This window comes from Balaenoptera borealis (assembly GCF_965194805.1).
Source record: "Balaenoptera borealis genome assembly, chromosome: 5".
NCBI lineage: Eukaryota > Metazoa > Chordata > Mammalia > Artiodactyla > Balaenopteridae > Balaenoptera > Balaenoptera borealis.
Genome location: NC_138862.1, coordinates 10,889,544 through 10,907,316, shown reverse-complemented (window position 1 = coordinate 10,907,316; position 17,773 = coordinate 10,889,544). Strand labels below are relative to the sequence as shown.

The window sequence follows — 17,773 nt, the reverse complement described above, 5'->3', positions numbered from 1 at the left end:
TATCTATCAAAATGCAAAACAGCCATACCCTTGACACAGATATTTCACTTCTAGAAATGTATTTTGCAAGCATTTTTACACAAGTAAACAAAGATACATGTAGAGTGGGCCCTCTGGATCCTCGGGTTCCACACCTGCAGATTCAACTAACAATGGATCAAAAACATTTGGAAGAAAAAAATTCCAGAAAGTTCTGAAAAGCAAAACTTGAATTTGCTGTTCTCCAGCAACTACTTACATAGCATTTACAGCTATTTACAGAGCATTTACAATGCATAGGTTATATGCAAATATTATGTCATTTACTATAAGGGACTTGAGCACCTGCAGATTTTGGTATCCACAGGTCATGGAACTGCTCCCCCATGGATACCCGGGGAGGCGTGTATAAGGATGCTGCTTGTGACATTGTTTACAACAGGAAAAAAACAACAACAACCTAGAAACAAACTAAATGTCTATCAGTAGGAATTGCTGGTTCAATTATGTTACATTCTTATAATGAAATGCCAGGCGGTCATCAAAAGAACAGATTCCATTGAGTCTGTTGGAAGATGTCCACAATATTTTAAGAAGGCAAGTAGCAGGGCTTCCCTGGTGGCGCAGTGGTTGAGAATCTGCCTGCCAATGCAGGGGACACAGGTTCGAGCCCTGGTCTGGGAAGATCCCACATGCCGCGGAGCAACTAGGCCCGTGAGCCACAACTACTGAGCCTGCGCGTCTGGAGCCTGTGCTCCGCAACAAGAGAGGCCGCGACAGTGAGAGGCCTGTGCACCGTGATGAAGAGTGGCCCCCAGTTGCCGCAACTAGAGAAAGCCCTCGCACAGAAACGAAGACCCAACACAGCCATAAATAAATAAATAAATAAAAGAATGCAAGTAGCAAAAGAGTATATGTAGTATGATATTTATAAATATATACACATGGCATATATAGAATATGCGTGAAAGAGTACACATAAAACTTAGAGGTTATTTTTAAGAAACAGGTTGAGAGAAAAGGATGAGGAATTTTTAGTTAACACTTTAACAATCAAATAAAAATTTTATAATGAATTACTCTTCAAAGCACACAGCAATCTAGACAAATGTAATAACCCATAGTTGGTACTCAGCAAATAATACTCATTATGAGTTGTGATCTTCAGAAAGTTTTCCCCAGTGACATAATATACCCTTACCCCAGCACAGTGTAGACGTAATACAATGGTGGGTAACTTCTTGCTAAAGTCAGCATGTCATGGCTGTACTCTCTGGCTAGAAGGCTGGATAAGGGCTGAGTTATCCTGGACCAAAAGCACAGAGAAATGGCTCGAAGAACTATGAGCCCAGATCACACCACGCTAAAGCCCCGTGATCCAATCTTCAGTCCCCACTGGTGCCACCCTATGATGTAACCATCTGGAATGTCTGACCTGGGGACAGACTGTGAGTGCCATGCTGCTTTGGGGATAAGACTCGGGTTTTTAAAGATTGGTTCATTTAATTAAAAGCACAGCAGGCCACTGAGTACTAAGCAGACAGCATGCATTTCATTCAGGAAGGTCACCTCTCCTGGTACAATGTAGTGGAAAACAGGGCAGCATTCAGAGATAAGAAGATCACAGGTTGATTTTGCCCTCTTAGGACGAGATTTGGCAAAGAATGACCAGCCTCCTTCTATCAAGGGTGCTAGAGGCTGGCTGGTAGATGGGATTTAGCAGATGACGATGAATTTCTGAAAAGATCTGTGTATTCCCTAAAAGGCATTCTAAGAACAACAAGAGAGAATGGAAAGAGGGAAAGCAAAGAGAGAGAGAGAATAGGGAGGCAGGGAGGGGAAAACCTCACCAGCAAACATGACATTTATTTATCAATTACAGATTTTTTAAAAAAAAGTTGTGCTTGGGAAGCCTAGGATTTCTTACTGCTATAAATAATGATTTTATGCTTCAGAGAAACTTTATGTAAAAACCATTATCTTATTGAGATTTATTTTTATTTTTTAAAATTTATTTATTTTATTTATTTATTCTTGGCTGCGTTGAGTCTTCGTTGTTGCGCACGGGCTTTCTCTAGTTGTGGCGAGCGGGGGCTACTCTTCGTCGCAGTGCACAGGCTTCTCATTGCAGTGGCTTCTCTTGTTGCGGAGCACGGACCCTAGGCACGCAGGCTTCAGTAGTCGTGGCACGCGGGCTCAGTAGTTGTGGCTCGCAGGCTCTAGAGCACAGGCTCAGTAGCTGTGGCACACGGGCTTAGTTGCTCCGCAGCATGTGGGATCTTCCCGGACCAGGGCTCAAACCCGTGTCCCCAGCATTGGCAGGCGGTTCTTAACCACTGCGCCACAGGGAAGCCCGAGATTTCTTTTTTAAAGGGTTTAGGTTTTTAATTTGTTTTCAACTTTGTAGCAACGCTCATTCACGTTAAAACATGATGTTCTAAGCATTACAGGTGATAACAAGCCATGCTAGTCTTCTGGTATAATACAGCTCTAAATGCATTCTAAATGTTCAGCAACATCTCAGCCTGTTAGTTTCATACACACGTGTGTGTGCACACATACGTGCACACACATACACACACACAATCACTGCCATGATTTTAAAGCTGCAGAGCCTTCTGGCCTGAGATAATTTATGCAACTTCTGGAAGTGCCTAAAACTACTCCTGGGAAAATAAGGCTTAATATTTAATGAACTTAAAAGAGCAAGACTTTTATTTTTATGTTAGTGTTTTACTTCCACTGCTGCACAAATATTTAAGTGCCTACTATGTGGCAGGCACTGTCCTAGGCACAGGATTATAGCAGTAAGCAATACAGATACCGTAGTCTTTGCATTTTAATAATCATGTAAATAAAATTGCTAACAGTTACAAAACACTTACTACAAGCCTGGTATTATTCTTAGCCCTTTATTTATATGCTCTCTTTTCATCTTCACAACCCCAAGAGGTAGGTACTTTTATTACCCCATTTTACAAAGAGACTGAAACACAGAGAAGTTAAGTTACTTGCCCAAGGTCACACAGCTAGTTGCTGGCAGAGCTGGGATTTGAATTCAGACTGACTTGGCTCAGGGGTTCACCCTCCTAACTACTGCATCTTACTGACTTTTTAACATGCACAACTCCAAAGAAAGGTAGGTCTTTGTCCACAAAGAAGGTGGGCACTCACAGGTAATATATGCATATTCTCTTATACATTTTCACTCTCAGCTAAGCCATAAAAATAAGATAAGTAGCAAGCAAGAAGAAAACCTACAAGTAGGTGATCTTGCCAATGTAGTCCCTGTGCAGAGAAAACAAAGGAGGAAAAGAAAGGAAATGAAAAGGAAATGAACAAACAAAAATTAAATGGCTACTCAATATAAAATCTCTAGCCGTATAGACAATGACATTAAAACGAAGTCCTTGATAAAGACTAAATAAATCATTTCAGGGCATCTCCTGCCTTCAGCTTCTATCACAAACACTGTCCTGCTGTATTTAATTATCACAGGCATCCTAGTAAGGTGAAGCACCACCCAGCCCTTGTTTTATGATATAAGATAAAGAATGTGCTCAGAATCTCAGCCATGGCCCAGCTGCTACTGCTTCATTCCAGGCCACGAATTGAAGCACAAGTCTCCATTCTGTCCTCTGCACAACTACCTCCCAATAAATGCAGGAAGTCATCCCCTCAGCATACAACCTCTCTATCCCCATCCACCTCACCTGTGCCACCGTCTCAGGCAGGCTCATGGTGCTAAGGACCAGGTCATTATCCTGAACATGTTGTAAATAACTGAAATACTCCGAATGTGGAGGTTACAAAGTATCTGAAGATCCGTTAATGGTATTTCCCAAATACATGTCAAGGAGATAACTGAATAACAGAGCACATTAGGGTCAAAGTGCCCCCTGAGAATTTATGAATCACTTTGAAGAAATACACAAATTCAGAACTGATTTTAAAAATGAAAACCACTCTGGAAATGCTGTGTCAGGGTCAAACAGGTGGCTGAGTTTGAAAGATATATCTTGGACTGGGCTGTTCCGGAAAGAGAGATATAGATACAAACCAACCCTGATGTTGCCAAACGTTTGCAAGGGTCTCCAGGCCAGTTCATGAACTGTTTGTAACCCAGTGAGTTTTGCTGATGAGTGGTCTGTTTTTAGTAGTTTATAGACTGCTGACCCAGACCTGAGGGTTCTCCATCACTATCCAAGATCTGCAGCTTAGGCGCAAAGGTGGTTCTGAGAGCAGAGCTGAGATCTACCCGAATCCCCCCAAATCCTGACTCCAGCCCAGAAGGATACTGTCACTACATGGCTTGGGCAGTAGGTAATTCATCCGAGGACAGGGGTCCACCACACGGGGCTGACAACCTATGTACCAGCAAAAGCTTTGCCTTTTAAAAGTAATCTCCATAGCAACCTAATAGCTGAAGACAGCTCGGAAAATTCCCCTTGTCTCTGAAATGAAGTGTTTGTTTCATCTGAGTTAGCTCTCTCTTCCTCTTTCTTCCTTTTTTTCTTTCCCACACCTCTTGGCTTGTGGGATCTTAGTTCCCCGACCAGGGATTGAACCCGGGCCCCCCGGCAGTGGAAGCACTGACTCCTAACCACTGGACTGCCAGGGAATTCCCTCTTTATATTTCTTTATGCTGATCATTTGTGTCACAGTCCAAATAAGTCACAGAAAATCAGAGCACGGGGCAGAGAATGTCACAGATGTGTACTAGGCACAGTGAAAGAGGGTCACTCTTTGAGGCGAGCACAGCATCCCTGTTTCCTGCTCTAACCACAGGGGGTCCCACTGCCCAGCAGCAGGGAGAGTCCCCTCCCTTGGCTTTCTGCTGGGAGAATGGAAGAGAGGGGGTGTCTCTCCAGTTTAAAGTTCCAGCTACACACTTATCATTATAATAGCTTCTTCTGCAGCACAGGGAGTGACTTCTCCCTCCGAAAACGCACGCTCTGTCCTTGATGCCTGAAATAAAGGCGAAGGCAACCACCAGACTCCATCGCAGAACTCATGTGAGGGGACCTCCCCCTGGTGGCAGGCGCTGGTGTCTGCACAGCCCCGGACTAGCTCTCACACAGCCTCCTCTGCCCTCCCACCAGGAAGGGCCATAGGTACCCTGCTCTTCAGCAGCCCCCTAACGGTGGCACAGGAGACAGTGCTGCCTGTTTCAGCTGACGGGACTCTAGCTGTCCTCCTCATTGTCTCATGCTCCGGATTCTTTGCATGGGGTGGGACGTGGGGCAGGTGAGGACATCATTTCACAGGAAATTAGATGAGCAGCGTAACCAGCGGGCCGGGAGAAAATTCTAGTTCTGCCAATATCTAGTGAGCTCCCCTGAGGAAATGTGGCCACTGCTCTGAGATTCCTCCTTGGAGAAGCTGAAGGCTTGAGCCTGAGGTCCTCTCTGCCACGGTTCTGTAGCTGCGCCCAGAGTCTGACGCCCAGCTGCCATGGGATTCTGTGTGCTTATTAGTTTTGCAAAGGGAGCAGAAGCCTTCCACATCTATAAAATGGGCAAATATAGTATTTATCTTGGAAGGTTGAAAGAAGGATGAAATGAAACGATGTACATAAAATATTTGGCGAACAGTATGTGCTAAGTAAACAGGGTGCTTCTCATGAATTGTTTTCTTTTTTTAATTAATTAATTAATTAATTAATTTTTGGCTGCCTTGGGTCTTCGTTGCTGCGCGCGGGCTTTCTCTAGTTGTGGCGAGCGGGGGCTACTCTTCGTTGCGGTGCACGGGCTTCTCATGGCGGTGGCTTCTCTTGTTGCGGAGCACGGGCTCCAGGCGCACGGGCTTCAGTAGTTGTGGCACGCAGACTCAGTAGTTGTGCCTCCCGGGCTCTAGAGCGCAGGCTCAGTAGTTGTGGCACACGGGCCTAGTTGCTCCACAGCATGTGGGATCTTCCCAGACCAGGGCTCGAACCCGTGTCCCCTGCATTGGCAGGCGGATTCTTAACCACTGCGCCACCAGGGAAGTCCCTGAATTGTTTAATTACTAACTACATATATAATTGATCACCCAAACTTAAAGAGTGAAGGAGGGGACTTCTAGTAACCTTCCCGGGACAACAGGCATGAACCAGATGGACAAACTGGGACATACTGTCACCGTATCAATAAGAAATAGCTGTCGGGCGATTGGGAAAAGTTCCCAATAATGGAAAAACTAAAAAAAAAAAAAAGTTTCACTCAATTGTTCCGGCTTTGTGAGGTCATATATTTGGCAAACCCTCAAATGGCAACTGGACAGAATCGGCACTGGCGTCAGATCGTCTCTGACACAGGTTCCTCTCGGATCGGTGAAATTTCCAAGACCAATTGCAGACACAAGTGTAAGTGACTGGAATTTACCTCCTCTCTCCCACAAACCAGCAGACAGGCCTCCCACGGACCAGTGCAGGATAAGCCACAAGAGTGGGGATGGAGGAAACCAGAATGTCACCCCCCAAATATGCCTCTCTGACATAAAAGGTATTTGGAGCTGAATGCAATTATGAAGCACATATGCAAGAAAGCTCTATCTTGTCCCTCTTTTCTGCTTATAGGTGGGATATAAATGCCCCTTTTAATGGAGATGACTCCAGACTCTTACAGAGGAATCTGCAAACGCACCCATCAGTTCCCTCCCACGTATTTACTTCCCCGCAGTGTGCTGCCACGTGGAAGCCTGAAACTGCTTTCCTCCCTCCTGCCATTTCTCTATCAATTTATTCTTTGCTGAAGAGGCTACGTAAGCCAAGTTCTAAGCCTCCACGTCACGATGAGGGTTCTCCCACCTGACATGTGCTGCACGCATTAATGACTTCTGTTTTTCTCCTGTGATCCATCTTTTTGTTAAAGAGCCACAGCTGAAAACCTAGAATGGACAGAGGTAAAGTTCTGTCTCCCCTGCAGGTAGAAGGCTGGGAAGCTGGATGGAAGAGAACTAGAGTCACACTAGGAAAAATTCTCTTCTTGAGTCAATTCCTACTGGGAAAGGTCTGTAGGGGAGCAAGCGCTCCCCTGATAGAAGAGCTGGAAGTGACCTCACTGAGATGACCCAGTTCAACCCGGTCACTTCATAGATGAAGCAACTGAGGTCTGGGTGAATATCTTGCCCAAGGACGTGTGTGGTTTGTTATGGATCTGTTAAGCTCTTTGGTTATATTTACGTAACACACACAATTTAAAAAGTGTGTGTCCTCCCTGCTGGCCTGTGAGCCTCACAAAGGGAGAGAGGGTGTCTGTCATTCACCAAGGGCTGCGGCCCCCTCACCCTGACCTCACCGTGACTGTGGGGGAGGGGTTACTGTCCTTCTTCTGCGACGGGGGAGACCAAGCCTGGGGAGGTTGACTGACTCACCTGGGGTCCCACAGCTGGCCTTGCAACGAGCACAGTCCTCAGAACACAGGAGGCCCTCAGAAATACTTGTTGAATGAATGAATGAATGAATGAGTGAAGTGATGGAGCTAGGATTCAAATCCAGGTCTGCCTGACTCCAGTGCCCAGGCACTGCCTTCCGCTTGAATACGAGAATATCATCAGGGCTGCCACTGATGTACAAAAAGCACTCAAATAGATCTGTTAAATATAAATAAATGGCTTAGAGAATAATAGAGTTATAACTCATATGAACCTCAGTTTCCTGTGGATAAAAGCACTTTCTTCATAGAGATATCCTAGGGTTTAAATAAGATGTGAAAGATATGAAAAATTCATGTGCATTACTGCATACAAGATGATTCCAGCACAGGTTTTGTAGTTGGTTAAAACCAGGTTTGAATCATAGGGCCAGCACTTACTGGCTATGTGATTTGGGACAGGTTACTTGGCCTCCTCTGGCCTCAGTTTCCATGTCCACAGAATGGGAATAACAGTACCTATTTCATAGAGTTCTTATAAAAAGATGAAATGATATATATTACACATAAAGCACTTCACAATAATGAATAGAAACTATTTTATTATCTGTAAAGTAAAGCAGAAAAATTAACAAAAATTATAAAGGTAATAAAGTAAAACAAGCTATTGTTATGTCGCATGAAAAAAATCCAAAATTAGCTTTCTGAATCAAATAACATTTTTGTCTTTTAATTCTGAATTCAGGCCAACCTCAAACACCTCTTCCTATGGTGTTAATTATGATTACACGTGGGAACTTCACATTGCACCTGCTGAAATTAGTAATGAAAGGAAAAGTACTGAACCTTCTCAACATAAAAAAGCTTTAGTTTCCTGAGCTCTTGGTTCAGAAGTGTAGTGGCTGACAGCTTTTGCTATGAACCTAGCTATAAACCTATCAATGAGGTATTTTATGTTAAGTAGTAGAGTCTAAAACTGTATTCTTTATAGAGCTGAATCTTAGAAAATCAGATGAGAAAACACCTTCATAAACATTTCTGAACATTAACTGCTCCAAGAAGTCAAAAAAGTTTACAAGGAAGAAAATGTACTAATAAATAGCAACTGTGGTCAGCAGTCTGTAGGATGGGCTCAGCGATCTCCACTTACCAGGACTCACGCCCTGGTGTAAGCCCCCCACCCCGCTGAGTGGGAGCTGCACTTACTGACTCACTTCTAATGAAGAGAATCCAGTAAAAGTAGTGGGATATCACTCTGAGATTATTAGGTCACAAGAAGACTGTGAATTGCATTCCATCTTGCATGCCCTTTCTCCCTTGCTCTGAGGGAAGCCAGTGGCCAGGCTGTAAGCTGCCTTACAAAGAGGCCTGTGTGGCTATGAATTGAGGGGGGCGTCTAGCCAAAAGCCACTGAGTAACTGGGACTCTCAGTCCAACAACCCACCAGAAATGCAATCCTGCCAAAGACCACGTGAGTGTATCTAGGAGCAGACGTTCCTTCAGTTGAGCCATCAGATGAGACTGCAGCTGGTACTTTACTGCATATGTTGAGGCAGAAGCACCAAGATAAGCCATCCCTGGATTCCTGACCCACAGAAACTGTGAGATAATAAATGTTTATTGTTTTGAACTACTAAGTCTTGAGTTAGTTTGTTACACAGCAGTAGATAATACACAACTTACATTATGTGTTTACTATGTCCTAGTCCCTGGGACAAGCATTTTATGTACATCATAAGGTGTTAGTACTACTGGCGCCTCCATTTTACAGGTAGGGAAGTGAAGGCACGGTAGGGTAAATAGCTTCCCCAGGGTCACACTGGTGTTAGCGGTAAAGGTATGCTTCAGATTCATACCCTTAACTATCATGCTGCATTGCCTCCTCACGGACACACTTCAAAGGGGAATGTGAGCATATTAAACCCAATGAAATCTTTAGAGGTTAAAAATATAAACAAAAACACTCTACACCAACTAAATCAAATAAAGGATTTCTACAGTGGCTGAAATCTACATAACATGAAGCCAACCCTTTCTTCCACGTCAAAGTTTGAATTAAGGGCATTAATATTTTCCTGATGTTCAATTTTAAAAATGCTTCTGTTCTGCCCAAGAAGGGTAGAAGAGCTATTTTTACTTCCTACGGCCATGGTATAGCCCATCACTGCTCAGAGAACACAGCAGAGTCACTTACTGTCTCATTAACTGTCAGCGTCCCCATGTTTGGACAGTGATTCATATTTACAAAGGAAAAAATTCTGTCACAACTGAATTGTATTTCAAACGACCGGCACTCCCCCTCGGCCCTTGAAATGGGTCCTCACAATTGTGCACAGAAAATGCACACGGAGGAGGCCCTTCCCCGCTCCGACCCCCAACACACACACTGATGAGTGCACAACTGCCATCACTGTAACGGGAGTGATGCATTCACAGAACAGGGCAAACAGGCCCCTCAGTGGCATGTATGCAAAAGAGTAGACTGTGTCATCTGATGACATTTTTAGAAAGGAAAGAAGGAAAGAATAGAGCCTGAAATATAAACACTGGAATCAAACAGCCTCTGCTTTAGCTATTCTATCACAAAGCCTATTTTTTTTTTCTTCTTTTTTTGGCTCCCTTATGTAATTGTCTTGGGAGTTGCTGGCAATAACGTTGAAAGCTATTGCTACTGAAGAAGAAATGCTTTGAGCAACGGATGGTGCTGAAAAGGGGACCAAACCCTTGTTAGGGAGGGAAGTGGAGAGGAGAGATCAAAAGACCCTCACGGACGTTAAAAATATATATATACATATGTAGATAGATAGATTTATTTAAGAGTCAGAAATTCTAAAATTAGGGAAATAGTGGATAACTTCTAAAGTAAACTTCGCACGTATATAATATGCAGGTTTTTGTTTTTTTTAAACTTACAACATTCTGAACTTTCCCAAATAAATGAAACCATACCATATTGGGTTTAATATCTCTCCACACTTGAGGAGGTTTAAGGGGAAATTTTATGCTTAATTTAAGTCTCAGAAACCACATGCCTGTGACACTAGGATGAAAAGTGAAAATGGCCTAGGAAGGCGGGGATGTTACACCGTAATAGAACCCCCAACTGTTACTATCCTGCTGGAATGTCACATTTTACAACACACTGTGATGGGAACAAGCAGATACACGGCCAAGCATATACAACCACACGGGCGGAAACTATGCATCTCAGCTGTGCCACCTTGGAGCTTCAAACATTTCAATCATCAAATTACTACTGAGTGATATCTTGTCTACCGAAATACAAGCTTTGGGAGGACGAGTCCGGGATCTGACGTCTGGTGGAGAGCAAGCGGCAGCACGAGAGGACGTGTACAAAGGCCACGAGGCAACCCCACATTCAGGTCGGTGTTCTTATCTCATGTGTCACCCGCCCAAAGGCTGGGCTCTCAGGCTGACGGCCAGCCATTCTGCTTTCTGGCCACAAGGTCAAACGGCGCTTAGGAGAAGGGAGGCTCCCGACTAGGGGCCTGACTCCCATTTTGGTCTAGAGGAAATCAAGGCACAGATCTGGGCTGAAAGTGGAACCAATGATCAATTACTCAATAATCTTTTCACGATACAACAATGACTCTGGTCAGGCTAGACCCCTTCTGGCTAGACGATGGTCCGCAACCTTGGCTCCCAATCAGAATCACCTTGGGGAGCTTTCCAGGTGGTTCCCAGCCCCCGAGACTGGAATTGGTCTGCAGAGGCCTGGGCATGGGAGCTTCTCAGGGGTCTTCACTGATACAAAGAATTTAAGGACACCCCTCAACCACCTTTCATGCCTTATTAGACTATTCCATGTTTTGAAAAGAAAGTCACGCCAGTATCATAAATCATATGTGGGCATTTGTTTTAAGAAAGGTGAGTCGCTAGCAGAGCTAGTCACAGGCAGAGCTCTGCCAATCAAATATACATTCATGTCTCAGACAACAGAAAAATGGCATTCGTTTCCATTACTCTATGAAATTATATCTACTGCCTGGAAACTAACAATATTATTTGAGAACTCTAAATTTCTGGTTAGCTTGGTGGCAACTGAATGAACCTTTATTCTAGGGAACCAACGAACCACTGCCAACAATCCAAAGCACATGTAATTACCGGTTCAAAGCACTGCTTTGCTTTCTCAGTAAAAAGAAAAAAAGGTTCACAAAAAGTACAGTAATGGAATATGCTAAGCAAATATCTGTACAACAAAAAATAATCTTATTTTAATAAAAGTTTTCATTCATTTGTAATGGTGTGAATCTCTCTAATAATATTGCTTGAAATGAATGACGATACAGTTTCAGTTATTTTTTGGATAAACATTTAATGAACATGTTAATTATAAATTATTTATAATAATTTGATGATCCAGCTAACAAAAACAAATTTTACATATCAGATCCAACTGTTATAGTTAGAAAACGGGCTTCCTATATAAACTCCCGAATGAACTGGCAGTTCAGGTCAATTTCTTTCTTTACTTTAAAATTAAGGTTAGAGACTGATATGAACACACGTAAAGAACACTGACGTAGCCTTTTTCCTTCACACCATCTGCCACCATCTGGATGTTTGTGTTTCCCCCAAGTTCATATATTGATGTCCTCACCCCCAAAGGTGATGGTATTAGCTGTTGGGAGGTGATTAGGGGCCATGAGGATGAAGCCCTCACGATGGGATTAGTGCACTTATAAATGAGACTCCACAGAGCTCTCTCATCCCTTCCACCATGGCAGGACACAGCGAGAAGTCTGCAACCCAGAAGAGGGCCCTCACCCAGCCATGCTGGCCACCAGAACTGTGAGAAATAAATTTCTATTGTTTATAAGCCACCCAATCTGGGGCATTTTGTTACAGTAGCCCTAACAGGTTAAGACACCATCACTCACCCAGATGATCCTCCAACAGACTGGTTAAAGAGAGGGTATGGCCACACCACCAGCACACGGACTTTTGTTGGCAATGCAGTCAATGGTCTGCCTACTCAAGGGTCAGATACCACTGACCTGAAGTAGAATCATGTTTTCATTACACCACCCAAAGGGGACACTCCAGCTTTAATAAGAATGGCCTTCAAAATAATAAGGCCGTCAGACTGAAATCTCAGAAGCCACATCTTCCCACCTGGAGGAGTGGTTTTAGCTAAATGAGAAATTTATCTTTCTACTGGAAGGCTTACCAACGGTCTCTGCAGGACCCTGCAGATGGGCAACCAAGGCACAGAGCTCCCCCTGCCCGCATTCTGAGGCTCCTGACCCCCGAATGGAGAGGACAGGCACTGTCTCCCACGTCTCCACCCTAGTTCAGACACCTTCACAGCTCCCCTGACAACCAAAGTCAAGAGCCTCCTAAGGGGCCTCTTTGCTTCCTCTCCTGCCCACCCAACCTCCTTCCCCAAAAGACATTCTCCACCTAGCTCTGCAATTAGAACAGGATCCGAATCCCTCCCAGGGCCTCCAGGCTCCCGTGGAACCGTTCCCCGGCTGCGCCAACCTCGGCCACCACCACTGCCCTCACTGGGCCCTCTGCACACACTCGTTCATCCCTGCACTGGAACTTCTGTATTCGCTATTCCCTCTGCCTGGACGCCGGCCACACAAAATCTACACGAGGAGCTTCTTCCTGCCAGCCAAGTCCAAGCCGTGCCGAGTGGCCTTCTGGGGCCACTCAGTCTAAAGCGGCCGCATGCTGACCCTCTCCGCACGTCCTCTTTACCTGCACTGATCCCAGAGCCATTCTCTGCTCTCTCCACCCTTCGCTGGGCCCTGGAAGGCTGACCCCACCTACGGACTGCATTGGTTGGAACTCCCTGGCCTCCTGGCTGCCAGCTGGGCTCTGCCAACGAGATCAGAAAGCTGGGGCAAGCTGGGGTATTTCTTACCTGCAACTCACGGCTTCAGCATCTCAATTCCATCCCTCCACGTCTGTAGCTCCTGCCAGGAGGCTACTCTCCTAGGGTTCCAGCAATACGACTTCCTCCCAGCACTCCCTCTGACTCCCTCAGTCCTGCCCCAATTAACCAGTTCTTCATCAAAACCTCTTGAACCACCATAGGGTCCCTGTTAGGCCCTGACTGATACTACCCGGTCCCTCTCCTCTCCTTGGTCACTCCCGATCACATCATCCTGGGTATGTTCTGCATTGCACTGACCACCATCTGAAATCACCTTGTTCACTTACTTTTTTTGACTGTCTTATCTCTTCCTCAACCGCTAGTACATAAGCAGGGAGCTCACTGTGTTCACCACTCTATCCACTGGGCCTAAAACAGTACCTGGAACATAGTAAGCATTTGATAAACATGAGAAGAATAAATGAATGAGTGAATGAATGAATGAACGCTAGCCCATTGCCTCTGCTCAAAACAGCACCTTGTGAGTAAGCCTCTCCCTGATCATTTTATGTAAAACAGCAATCCTCCCCTCCCCCCCCATCTTCCAAGGCCAACTTTTTCCTATAGCACCAACCCCTCTTGACAAATTTGATATGTATTTGTTTACTGTCTGTTTCCCCCAACAAAAATGCCAGCCCTGAAAGCAGGAATGCTATTTTATTCACTGCTGTGCCCTCAGAGCCTAGAACAGTGCCTGGCTCACAACAGAATCTCAACACACATTTGTTAAAATGAAGAGCTACCAAAGGGGGCAACATTTCACACAAAGCAATTTCAGGATGGTCCCCAACACTGGGAACACCGTAAAACTATGAATTGCTAGGCAAACAAGCATCTTACATGATCTGATCTTGTTTCTTTAGCATGAAAGCCTAGGACCCTTAAGAAAGAGACCTGATATGCTGTTAGACCTTAGCCTCAAGAAGAGAAAAGGTTGGAGAGTAAAATGAGTGAGACCCTGTATTTGCGCCAAGAGTTCCTTTAGAAAGCACGCACGGAACCTTATCTAAGCACACAGCCACTGTAAATCCTGAGAGTCGATGAGCCTATACATTATAAATAAATGGGTCTTAAGCACACCATTCTCTGTTCCACAGTGGTGTTCCTCTTGGCAGCCGCCTTGACTACAGTTCATTGACAGTAAATGCAGACTCAGAGCCAAGCACTGAAAGCAGCACTTTCTTTGACAGCTGCTCTCCTAACGGGGCATCTCTCTCAAAGACAGGCTTTATTCTGCAACGCCTACGTTGTCCAAATTTTATTCCGCACGCTAATTGCAGACTCCAAACAAATGCCTCCTCCCCACCACCCTTGGTTACTCATACCTGCCCCCTTCACCCTCCAACGTGTCCAAACCCTGGGGATTTGGAGGAAAAAAAAAAAAAAAATCCAACTCTCCCTGTACTGAGTGTCTCCTGTCACCCCTTCAGGGAGCAAGATTCCAGACTAAATACCCTAAAGGCCTAGAAAATGGGCCCCTTCCCCCCAACACCATTCCACCAAAACTGGCCAAGCGCAGGATAATGAGCAACCGCGGATCCTCACCCAAACATTGGCTTTCCTTCCAGGCGTGCAGATTGAGAATGCCGAGACGCTGTCCTGTTTGTAACAGTGAGTCACGTCGCCGCTCAACGTCTGTTTCCTCCTCCCCATGAATGAGGCGACCCCCTCCTCAAAGGAGTAAGTGCCCGGCACGGTCCAAGCCCCAAGGTGACGATACAAGCTCCCCGGCCGCTCGGGGAGCTAATTCATCCTCCGATTGTCTCCTACTACGTCGCCCCCCTCCCCACCCGAGTTAACACCCGGGGTCAGGAGCGGCACTAGGAGGAGGTTACCGGCCCAGGTGAAAGGCTAGCCCCTGGGCGCGCAGCGCGCGGCCCGGCAGGTACTCGGAACCCGGGACCTCGGGGAGCGCGCCCCCACCCCAGCCGGGACAGAGGGAACCGCGGCAGGGCGGCCGGGGACGTCGCCGTGTCCCCGAGGGTGGCCTCCCGCCCCGCCGAGGGCCCGGCTGGAGAGGCTGCCCCGGGCCGGCCCGGACCTCGGCGCTGCCTTCTCCCGGCAACAAGTGTCCGCCCTCCGCCCGACGGCCGCCCCGCCCGGCCCTCACCCGGCACAGGCCGTCCACGAACACGCGCGGGTCCAGGTGGCAGGCGATGGTGGCGCTGGGCAGGTCCTGCAGGTCCACCTCCTCCATCTCGCAGTCGATGAAGCTCCAGTCGCCGCCGCCCTCGTCTGCCTCGGCAGCCCCCGAGAACGGCGCGAAGGGCCTCAGCGTCATCCCGGGCCGCGCTCGCGCCTCGGCCGCCGCCCCGAGCCGGGGCCCGGCCAAGCCGTCCTCCATCCCCGCGGCCGTGCGCCCCCGCCGGCTGTGCCGGGCTCGCGCGGGATCCTCGCGCTCTCCCGTCCGCCGACCGGGCGGTTAACCTGCTCGGGCTTGCGTCGCAGCGGGCTGCGGTCACCACGGCTCCCGGAGACGCGGCCTCGGAGTGCCGGCCCCGCCCGCCGCCGTTCCACTCCGCGCCCGGCCCGCCCGGCAACGAGGGCGGAGCTCCGGCGGATTTAGCCGTGGGCCCTTTAAGGCCGGCCCACGTGGGTCATTTTCCCCCGCCGTCCGGGAGAGAAAGCGAATAGAGGATCGGGATTCTTCTCACGTGATCCTCATTCTGCCGCCCTCAGCCTGAAGCCTCAGAGCGGCCATGTTGGTTAGGGGCAAAGGTCTCTTTAGCCAGTTCCGCTTTTCTGACATCCGATGCCAGCTGAAGGCGCCAGGCAGTGTCTTGGGCGCAGGGTTAATAGCTGGAGAGGCAGCGCTTCTGTGGTTCCCATGGGTGACGTTTTTGAGGCACATAGGCCAACTTTGGGGGATTTAAACGAGATATGATCCTGGCTATGGCCTTTGGCAAGTGGTTAGATTCTTACCGTATATTGTCAGATATAGCCGCAATTTGGAATTGAACTAGACCGTGATTAACAATAGCTTACTTTTTTAATTTATTTTTTAAAATTAATTCTTATTGGAGTATAGTTGCTTTACAATGTTGTGTTCGTTTATGCTGTATAGCAAAGTGAATCAGTTATATGTATACATATATCCATTCTTTTGTAGATTCTTTTCCCATGTAGGTCATTACGGAGTATTGAGTAAAGTTCCCTGTGCTATACAGTAGGTTTTCATTAGTTATCTATTTTATATATAGTAGTGTATATATGTCAATCCCAATCTCCCAATTCATCCCACCCCCCTGCGACAATACCTTACTTTTAGATTTTAGCTTATTAGTCATTATATCATTGTTCAAAATTTATATAATCAGAAATACTTTTTTTGAGTTACTACTATGTACTGTGTACAATATGAGCTAACAAAAGAAGTAAAACCTTGGTCCTCTCCTTTGGGGAGTTTATAGATAGAAAACGGAGGTCCTCAAATAAGTCTCTCTCTCTCTCTCCTCCTCCCACCTTTCCTGCAAAATAGAATTCCTTCACTGTGAAGGGCAATGTGGTTCAGTGAAAATCTGAGTCTAAACTTCAGCTTTGCCGTTAATTACTTGGACAAGTAAGCTGAATCTCAGTTTCCTCATCTGAAAAATTAGGTCATATATGGTAAGAATACAGTAAGGGCCCAATAAATAGCAGTACTGTTTATGTGTAGGTGTCTTTGGAAGATGTGAAATTAGACCTGTATTTTCTTCTAAAGTAGGCCTCTAGTTAGGAACTGTAGTGATTATAATAAAAAGTTTATCCAACTAACAGCTGAGATTTACTCAGAACCCGCCGTGTGCAGTGGTTGCTATTCTGACAATCTCAGTGCAGTTCATGCACTTCAGGAGTTTAAATCCAAGGCAAGTAGTGGTATGCATGCAGAGATAACTCATGAAAGAGAATGTGCTACGAGGATCTTGAGAAATTGGAACCATCACATGTTGCTGGTGAGAATGTAAAACTCTGCAGCCACTTCAGAAAAACAGTTTGGCCATTCCTCAAAAAGTTAAACATAGAGAGCTGTCGCATGGCCCAGCAATTCCTCTCCTGGGTATCTACCCAAGAGAAATGAAAGCATATGTCCACACAAAAGTCTGTGTAGGAAGGTTCGTAGCCCCATTATTCACAGTAGCCAAAAAAGTAGAAATAACCCAAAAGTTCATCAACTGATGAATGGGTAAACCAGATATAGATCCATACAATGGTATATTATTCAACCATGAAAAGGAATGAAGTACTGATACATGCTACAACATGAAGAGACAGGAAGTAGGTAGTGGTTGCCAGGGACTGGGGGAATAAAGAAGGGGGAGTGAGAAATGGGATATTTCCTGCCGTATCAGTAAACAAAGGATGGCACAGTCATCAGCGATTGCAGCCCTCCAACGTGAGCTGGTAAACCCTGAGGAAACTCAGCAAGGAAAGAATACCTGCCATCTGACAGCCATCAGACTGCAGCCACTCCCTACGGTGAGCCCTGAGGAAACTCAGGATGTGAAAACAGAGGATACTGGCCCCCAGATAGGATGAGGTGCATGTCAAAGGAAAG

At 46.1% G+C, this 17,773-nt stretch overlaps 1 protein-coding gene and 1 pseudogene across 3 annotated transcripts in view; both read right to left on the bottom strand.

The window, feature by feature from the left end:
- LOC309630187 (large ribosomal subunit protein eL21 pseudogene) overlaps positions 1 to 15,412 on the bottom strand; it is a 36,149-nt pseudogene extending 20,737 nt beyond the window's left edge. The window contains exon 1 of the transcript XR_014249474.1: positions 15,350 to 15,412. The product of XR_014249474.1 is annotated as a large ribosomal subunit protein eL21 pseudogene (transcript). The remainder of the gene's footprint in view (positions 1 to 15,349) is intronic.
- RCAN1 (regulator of calcineurin 1) overlaps positions 1 to 15,744 on the bottom strand; it is a 94,462-nt gene extending 78,718 nt beyond the window's left edge. For both annotated transcript variants that reach the window (XR_014245514.1, XM_082395113.1), the window contains exon 1: positions 15,350 to 15,744. Coding sequence is in view for 1 of the 2 variants with exons in the window: in XM_082395113.1 (XP_082251239.1) it covers positions 15,350 to 15,583 (234 nt within the window). In the remaining variant the exon portion in view is untranslated. The remainder of the gene's footprint in view (positions 1 to 15,349) is intronic.
- Between the last annotated feature and the right edge of the window lie 2,029 nt (positions 15,745 to 17,773).